The sequence below is a fragment of the Zingiber officinale genome, chromosome 8B (assembly GCF_018446385.1).
Source record: "Zingiber officinale cultivar Zhangliang chromosome 8B, Zo_v1.1, whole genome shotgun sequence".
Taxonomy (NCBI): domain Eukaryota; kingdom Viridiplantae; phylum Streptophyta; class Magnoliopsida; order Zingiberales; family Zingiberaceae; genus Zingiber; species Zingiber officinale.
In genome coordinates, this window is record NC_056001.1 from 46,493,975 (window position 1) to 46,503,771 (window position 9,797).

The 9,797-nt window shown below is 39.8% G+C and overlaps 1 protein-coding gene across 1 annotated transcript; it reads left to right on the forward strand.

Annotated features, from left to right (window-relative positions):
• Window positions 1-3,922: 3,922 nt before the first annotated feature.
• Window positions 3,923-5,817, forward strand: LOC122017062 (putative U-box domain-containing protein 50). The gene is made up of 4 exons (XM_042574535.1): window positions 3,923-4,127; window positions 4,220-4,738; window positions 4,822-5,439; window positions 5,515-5,817. Exons 1-4 carry the CDS (start codon window positions 4,041-4,043, stop codon window positions 5,686-5,688), a joined length of 1,398 nt encoding a protein of 465 aa, XP_042430469.1. The 5' UTR covers window positions 3,923-4,040; the 3' UTR covers window positions 5,689-5,817.
• Window positions 5,818-9,797: the final 3,980 nt, after the last annotated feature.

The following is a 9,797-nucleotide window of genomic DNA, read 5'->3' on the forward strand; positions in this document are numbered from 1 at the left end:
ACCAAGACAATTCTTCTTGGTGTGTTTGTGTATTTGTTTTTATTTTTCCTATTTTTGTGTACCTGTATTTGTTATTTAACATTCATGTAGAAGAGGTTGCGGTTCGGCCTAAATTTGAAATCTCATGAAAGTGTTATATGAATTTATAATGATTCAAGTTTGGTGTTATTTGGTTGATCTAATTTAACAAATAAAAACTTTGTTCATATAAAAACTCTTGGTTTGCATCAAATATTAAGTAAAAAAGTTTTTGATTATTAGGGATGACAATTTTTCTCATGGATTCGGGGTCCCGTGAGGAAAATCCGAAATAGGGACGTGAATCCCCGATTTATTCGGGGATGGGGGCAGGTTCGGAGATTTTTTTCGGGGATGGGACGGGTATAGGGATATTGTCCTCATCCCCGAACCCGCTCTGAAAATAATAATAATAATAATATTATTAATATAATAATATTATTTTTTAAAATATTAATAATAATATTGATAATAATATTAATATTGAAAAATTTTAAAATATTAATAATAAAATTATTATTAATACTGATATTAATATTAATACTAATAGTAAAATAATAATAATATTAAATTAATTTGGAGATGAAAGCGGGGATGGGGATTTGATCTCGATGGTTCGGGTTTGAGGATTCTCCGAATCCGAAAAAATGAGGATGGAGACGGGGATGGAGATGGGGACGGGGATGAAATTCGGGGGTGGGGATGGAAATGACAAACCCGTCCCCGTCTCGCTTTGTCCCATTGTCATCCCTATTGATTATTGAAGGGATGCCATTATAAAAATATGTAACTTAATGATTAAATATATTTATTTATGTAATTTGGGCAGAATGCATTATAATGTAAATTTCAAGTAAGTTAACAAGAGAGTTTGACACTTACCTTGGTGTCAAATTCTCAAGTTTAAGCAACGATAAATTACCTACCGATGGTTAAGTAATCCTAAATCGATAGTTTGCACTTGATCAAAGTCAATATCAACATAAAACATTATGCGCATTTGAAAAGATTTGTAATCCTTGGCATAACTCTATAAGAAAATTACTCGCCTAAACATGTTATCAGCGCTTGCTAAGTTTCATATTGATTGATAAAGAAATTGTATTTGCTATTTAAGTCAAGATTTCTCATTCATCAAATTCTGAGAAAGTTATGGATATGTTGACATCACCAGCAATAGATTCTAATAGTCAGTGTCCTTTGAGATAGATGAGACTATTGGAGACCCTGATTGATTGAGAGATCAGCCAAGTTGATACTCGGGAGAGCTTGCCACCAGAGATGCATAGTTTGATTCCCGACAGGTACAAATTCTGCTTTAGATGATCTTGTGCCCCTTTCTAAAAGGCCGCTCAGCTAAGAGTGAACAAACCCCCATGATTTATTCTCTTTCAAAGTGTGTGGGCCGTCTTAGAGGAACCACTAAGATGACGACTTCATCTTTTGCCACCATAGAAATCTCGCTCCTTATTCCTAAAAATGTTCTAGAAGCAAGCATAGAATTGTCAAGCTACATATTTAGTGAAGAATATTTACTCATTGGGTAGTTAACCTTCAATAATTGAGGACAAACACAAGGATATTTACTCGCTTGGTTCAGCTAATAGGGGTGTAAATGAACTAAGCTGCTCGTGAACTATTCGAAACTCGATTCGATAAAAGTTTGTTTGAGCTCGTTTAATGAGGCTCGTTAAGATAAACAAACTAAGATCAAGCTTCACAATATTCGACTCGTTAGTTTGTGAACACGTTCGTTAAGCTCATTAAGCAACTTTTAAATAAAAAAATAATAGTTTTGATATTGAATTTATAGATTTTACACTCTACTTATGAAAAAATATAGACAAATATATTAAATTTATTTATTAGAATAAAATTATAAATTTTAATAATAATATTATAATTTTCTCTAAATATATAATTTAATTTTTAATGAATATTTAAATTTATGATTTATATTTATTAAGCTCATTTAGGCTCGAAAAAGTTCGAATAAGCTTGTGAGCCATGAATATATTCGTTAAATAAAGCTCGAGCTCGGCTCGATTATAAACGAGCCAAGTTCAAACATTCAAGAGTTCGGCTTGGATCGACTCGGCTCGATTACACCCCTACCAGCTAACTTGTTGTCTGTTTCCTCCAAAGTTTGATTCTTCACCCAGTCAAAATTTTGTTCATCTGATCAAAATACAGTAAGATTATTGTGCTGACAAAGAGAAATCGTTTCTAAGATCAACTCTAATAACTTACTTTCTGGAAACATGGCATACAAAAGATGGCGAGTTGGCGAAATCAAAGTCTATCAATTACTGAACATTGGAGGCAATCCTTTAAATTGTACTATCATTTAAAGAAAATAATGCTTCTTTACTAGTGTTGAAAGTGACAAACTACGTCCATCATTGGTTTTGTAACCCCCATTCTTGTAGATCCATAGATGCTCAAAAGATTCTTGACAATTTTGAAGCATGTCACCAAATTCCAAACACTACCCATAAGTCTTCTCACAACCATAAAACCATGGTTTCATTAGATCGATAGTTGCTATCAATCAAAGGAAAAGGTTGTGTTGAGAATCAGCAACAATGGCTTCATTTCAAGAAAAGGTTCATGTTGTTGTGGGGAAGGACGTTCAGCAGGGCTCTGGGTTGATAAGGTGGGCGATAAGCAAGTGGTCCGACCAACCTGTCACAATTGTCATCCTCCAAGTCCTTATTAAATCTAAGGATTTAATTAACACTCCAAGTGAGGAGGGACAAAATTCCATACCAAATACAATTTTTTTTGGTTATACTCTAATGTATATATTCTCCTGATCCTGTGTTTAGTTGGAGTTTTACCGATCAGCTCGGTAAATGAAGAGATGCTGTGGGCTTTGAGAGCAAACGAGCAGGAGGCAGCCGAAAAGGACTTGAAAAAGTACATGGCTTTGTGCTCACAGGTTTGGCCACCTTCAGATGCATGTTATTCAGTACTTCCTATCTAATTTCCCATCTGCAACCTTGCAGGTGAAAGTAGATGTCATGAGGATCGAACGATTTGATGAACCACTCGATGAGATAATCATTGGTTTAATTTCCAATATGGGAATGAAGGAACTAGTGATGAATGTAACAGTGACGAAGTCATTAGCATGGTAAGTATCATGCTAATGTTTGCATTGCTTCCTACACTAAAAATGAGATTACTAGATTATATGATCTTAACAGGAAAAACAAGTATGACTTAAGTGTCGCCTATTCTGTTCATAAGCTTAAACCAGAGCAATGTGAGCTATTTGTAGTTTGCGGAGAGAAGTTAATCTTCTTTAACCATGAAAAAGGATGTGTGGAAAATGAAGATGGAGTAGTTCTCGGTGATCTCAGAAAGTTGTCGAAGGAAAAAAGAGGTTTAAAAGGTTTGCTAAGCAAAAAATTTACTGAGGATGTAGAATGTAACAACCACAGTGGGTGTTCAACTCAAGTATCACCAAGTTCTAAGAGCTCGACAGACCCATACGACGAAGTTGAGAATTATGTATCCTATTTGCAAACATTGTATAATAACGAAGGAGAGGATCAAGAAAGGGAAGAAAACAACACTGTTAGCTTGACATGCCAACACAGAGAAGGAACAACAGAAAATGAGATGGTAAGTGTGCAAAACCAAATTAGTAGTTTTTCTTGCTATGACTAATCCAGTTACATGGAGGATCATACAGTTAACTGAACTCTCATCTTGTAATATTATGCTACTAAAAGTAGAGAAGGCTAGCACTAGTGCTTGGTCAAAGTGAGACACCTGTTTCACTAACATCTGATTACCAGTTCAAAGGTCTGATGATTAACTAATGCGCGTGTAGTTTGAACAATTACTGCCGTAGCTAATCCACTTCTTATAAAGACAAACTTTCTTTCGTACTTGCAAGGAATAATGAAACACTCTGAGGCTGGCTCAGTCACATTAAATATACTAATTTGCAGGAAACCATCAACCCACTGAGCAAACAATTCTTGGAAACAAAGATCGAGGAAACGGAGAAGATGCTGGAGGAGAAGCGTAGAGAAGCAAAGGCCCAAGCTGAGAGACGCAGTAAAGCCGAGTGGGCGATATCTATTTGCAATCAAAAGGTAATTAATTAAGCAATTAACATACGATATCATATGGTTTTAATTAAGTTTTATTTTGGTAAAAACAATAATTCAAGCTTTAATACTTACAGGTTGAGGATTTGGAGGCACAAATTAGCAAAGAGAAAGCCCAGCAAAATCGCTTGGAGGAAGAGCTGGAGGTTGTAAGACAACGCGTGTCGGAGACCACCGGCGACATCCACCACATCGAGAGCGAGCTCAAAGCCGTGAAGGAGCTTGAGGGCGAGCTCAGGACCAGACTGGAAGAGTTCGATTTGGAGAACTCATGGTTCGAGACGCAACTGGCGAAGGCCATGACGGAGAAGAGCGAGATGGAGCGCAGGGCGGAGGCCCTTCGCCGAAAGAGAGACGCCATCCGCCAGCAGATCGAGCAGTGCAAGCTGAGAGAACTCTCCAAATTGTGGCACAAGCCCTACAGGGACTTCACCACCGACGAGATCAGAGACGCCACCGGGGGGTTCTCCGGCGACTTTCAGATCGGCGCCGGGGAGAGAAGCACCGTTTATAGGGCTAAGATCTGCCACATCGACGTCGCCGTCAAGTTCTCGGTGGAGTTCTCGACGGCGACTGCGGAGAAGTTTAGGGCGGAGGTAATCGGACTTTTGTTTTTATGGATTCGGCCCGATAGGACGCATAGTCTGTTTCACCTTTTGTATTCGTCGTCGATGCGTAGGTGGATCTGCTGAGCTGGATCCGACACCCAAATATCCTCCACGTGATAGGCGCGTGCGAGGAGCAGCGATGCGTCGTCTTCGAGTTCGCCCCCGGCGGCAGCGTACGCGACGCCCTCCCGATCCTCCGCTGGCACGAACGCATCCGCATCGCCTCCGAGGTCGCCTCCGCCCTCAGCTTCCTCCACGCCTCCGGATCTGCGCACGGCCGCCTCTGCGCCACCCGCGTCCTCTTAGACCGTCACCTCTCCGTCAAGCTAATCGGCCTGCTCCCCTGCTCCTCCTCTCCCCCTCCTTTGGCTGCCGACGTAGCTGCCCTCGGCGAGCTCGTCCTCCAGCTACTGGCGGGGAGGGAATCGATCTCCGCGGAGGAGGACTCGATGGGGCTGGCGGACCCGGCGGCGGGCGATTGGCCGGCGGATCTCGCGGCGGAGTTCGCGGACGTCGGGGTACGTTGCGCCGCAGGAGCAGGCGAGGGATACGAACGGACGGCCGAGATCGCGAGGGTGCTGGAGGATCTGAAGAAGCGGGCGGAGGATGAGATGAGCAGGCGAGAGCGCGAAGGAGAGGAAGAGATGCTTCTGGAACCTTCTTCCGCCTGTTTCTGTCCGATACTTCAGGTACATAAAAGTGTTATCCATAATAATGAATAAAATGATAACAATAATAATAATTTTTGTGAGATATTAATTCAGGAAATAATGGAGAACCCACACGTGGCAGCGGATGGATTCTCGTATGAGCACGATGCGATAAAGGGGTGGTTGGAGAGTGGGCACGAGACTTCGCCCATGACAAACTTGAAGCTGAAGCACACCAATCTGACGCCTAATTACGCTCTTCGATCTCTCATAAGCAGTTGGAAATAAGAAAGTATTCGATGAAGTATTTTCATATAAATTAGTGATTGTGCCTCCTTATTAATTGTAACGACTCGATCCCTCGATTTCTTGGGCGGTCACATTAACGATTCAACTGGCGATTCCTTATGTCATCAATCGACGATTCTTCGATCGTACCGTTACTCGTAAGGACTTCCCACTCCTGATCAGTGGATTTTTACTTTTTCCAAGATTCGAACTCTAGATCTCCAGATTAAATACTGGAGTTTATGAATCTTGTTAGTCAGTTGGACCGCCCAAGGGACCGTCAAAGGATCGCCAAATAGGTCACCAGTTGGGCCGCTCAAGGGGCCAAGGGGTCGGGTCGTTATATTAATATACATAAATTATATAAAATAAATATTTACTATTAAATAATTAAATACACGTATGCTAGCAACAAAAAAGGCACACAAACAACTCAAACATAAAAAAATAATAAATAAAAAACAATCATATAGACAAGAGAATGCATAAAGATCGAAATCTATAAAATATGTTATGGGGTACCTTAAAGCTTTTATGCACCAGTCAATTATTGCAATGGAAGCTTTTGGATTGAAATATATGTGTATTTTTTTTATTACACAAGATGTATATATCTATTAGGGTGATAGATATGCAAGTGATCAATAATGAGGGTTGTACTTTTATCCACGTGAGTGAGTGTGCATGGATGCCTAGAGGCTTAGCGATCATATATATCCTACATTTTAGGAGGAAGAATGACAACTTGAAGAGGCAAGCATGTGAGAGAGGTATAAACACTAGGGTAGCCAAAAAAATTATAAAAAAAATTATAATAAAAGACAGGGAAAAAATGAGAAAATTGGGGGCTAGCCCGGGGCGGCGACATCGGCGTTGACGACTAGCCCGGGGCAACGACATCAGCGTAGGCGGCTAGCCCAGAACAACGAAGTTGATGATCTCTACGTCAACGCTTGTAACTCATATCTTGAGATTAACCCGGGTAGTTCATCTGGGCCGGCTCCGCCATTGGGGAAACGAGCTACAATGTGGATGGCAATTGATGATAGCCAGCTAATCCCATAGAATCACCCAATGATGATGGTGGACTACTCACGTGGACATGCCACAATGGTAGGTTATGCACGAGGAGTCGATGCAGGCTAAGTCGTGGGCAGCGATGAGTAACAATAAGTGATGAAAGGAGAGATGAAGGAGGATCGATCAGAGAAGTTATGTTTGTGAATAGGGTACACTAAATTTAAGAAAGGAGGCATTGTGTGATTAAAAAAATAATAATAAATTTAGTTAGCTTCATCAATTATTCCTCAGGTGATCAGTCCGGTCCTATGGAAGTTTTCCACTGGCTATCAGGGTTAATCGGGAAGCGTGCACCACGGCTAGCCCATCCTTTGGTTGCGATCCCCATTTGGAGAAAAAATTCCTACAAATAGCGAGGAGCAAAAGATGGAGCGGAGGGAAGATTGCTGCAAATAGCGAGTGTTTCCAACGGACGAGAAGTCGGAACGGAAGATTGTTCGAGGAGTAAAAGACACAGCTAGAGAGAAGGTCGACACGGGAGAGAGCCGACGGGCTCGATGCGTCCGAGGGAAGAAGAGCTGCGGAAGAGTACGCTGGCGGACGAGAAGGAAGCATGTGACGATTCCGAGGGATGAGAAGCCGGAGTGGAAGCATGCTCGAGAAGACAGGAAGTTGGGTTCGAGTGAGCCCTATTCCGGATGACCAAGATCACCCAAGTAAGAGGAACCGGAGCAGAAGACTCGGACCGAAGCAAGCGAAACCGGAGCAGAAGGTTCGGACTGGAAAAAATCAACTTGGTCAAAACGAAGGTTTTACCACCTTCTATGGTTTCGGAAAAAGAAATTTCATGTCCGTAAAGAGTAACTCCTCCTAAAGATATGCTCCAAACTTCTATCATTGCACTAACAATGACTTGTAGTTCCTAAATCTTTAGGAAACCCAAAAACTTGAAGTTTTAAGGTTTACAAGATTCAATATTGAAACTAACCTCATCCTAAACTTCATCCTAGTGTTCCTTAACCATTTCTCCTTGTTTTCATCATGAAAACTACCCTTATATATATATATATATATATTCAAAGGGGTTAGGAGTGGTTAATAAGACTAAACATAACTTAAAGTGCTGAAATCAGACTTTGCCAACTAAAATCAATCTTTTCAATTGATTGGGTTGAGACTCAATCGATTGACACTTGCTCAATCGATCCACTGATCGATTCAACGAGGTTTTGTTCGCAGAAAAACTATGTGAATCGATCCACTGATCGATCCAACCGGGGTTGAATCGATCAGCTGATCGATTCAACGAGCTTCTGCTTGCGATAATACCTTTCTCAATCGATCGTCTGATCGATTGAGACACTCCAATCGATCGGGTGGTCGATTGAAGCTCTGATTTCCTGAAAGTGGATTTCAACGAAATTCAGAAATACCTCAAAAATTTTAAAAAATTCTAAAAGTCATGAAAACTCTTGTAAACATTATTTAGGGTATATACTATCAAGAAAAAATAATTTTCTAAGAAAATACTTCCTATTTTCGAAGATTGACACAAACTTGAAAACTTACAAAAGATTCAATGTTTTCTTCTAGTTTGTGTCCAACTTTTCAATGATGATTACTATCAAAAGATAGCATTCACTAAGGTTTCCTAAAGTATATTTAAAATGTTTTTCAAAACTAATTTCTAACCATGATCTTTGGGCTCAATGCACATTACTTGTACATTAGCTTTTCCAATGATTAGAGTACACATAACTATATGTTTTGATGAAGTCAAAACTCAACTAGATGCACTAAATTAACATCTTGAGTTTTGTTTATCATCCTAACATCTCACTTGTATCTAATGTGTACTAAAACACACACAAGTTAACTATAGTCTTTGTGAGATGTAGTTTTTAGTTTTGTCCTAAATTAGGGATCATACATATCTATCTAGACATTTTGAATTATGAACATCCACCTAGAATGTCACTTGTTAGTAAATGCCATTGTCCTTAATTACAAGGAAATTAAAATGATGCATTATGAGTTATGGCATACATAAAAAAGAAATACTTTTTAAAAGAAAATATACTATTGCTACATGATGTATGTATGACATGACATGGTATTTTTGCTTGTTTCATAATAAACATGAATGCAACATATGATGTCATGACATATGATGGGCAAACAATCATGGCAAATTAGCATAAATAAATTACATCTAGATAACCTATCTAAGTATCCTTAATCCTTGCTAAATCTAAAATTAATCCTAAATTTACCCATATTTTCTCAAGAAAATGTCAAAACCCAACTTGACATTTCTTTTACTCTTTTCTATTTGTGCCAATTAAAATTAAGTTCAGTTTCTCAAATTTTGACACATTTTACTCTTCCAAAGAGTAATTGATTTATCCTTTTCATTTTCAAAGGTTAACAAAAATCTTGAAAATGCCTCTAAGTATCAACTTTATCAAGGTTGGGTTAATCACCCTACTCATTTGGAGTTGACACTCTCTAAATCCATCTAGGGTTTAGAGAATATGCTCCTCGGAACCCAAAACCTATTGGTGCTCCTTGAATGCTCTAGATACTCACTAGGGATAACTTCCCTAGATACCTTCTTAATGACCTTTCTAGGCTTCTTAAAAGCCTTGGTCACTTTCTCTAGGTCAACTCTAGGGATAGCTTCCCTTGTGACCTTCTTGGTTGTTGGGATCTTAGATGGCTAGAGGGGGGTGAATAGCCTCTTTGAAAAACACTAAACAGAAATTTCTTCAAGAACTTTGTTAGCACAGCACAGCGGAAATAGAAAAACTAAAACGAAAGAAAAACAAACACACAGCAGACACAAGGATATACGAGGTTCGGGGATAACTTGCCCCTACTCCTCGGCGTGTCCGTAAGGAGGACGACTCCTTGATCTTTCGGTAGATCACACCCCGGACAAGATCCGGCTAAAGATGTCTCCTTCTCGGTGGAGCAACCTCTCAACAAAGTCTCAGTTGATTATAGATTTAAGCAGAAGACTTACAGTGGCTGAGAAAGATATTAAGATGAGCTTACAGCCACGCGGAGAAGAGAACAGAGCAGAGAGC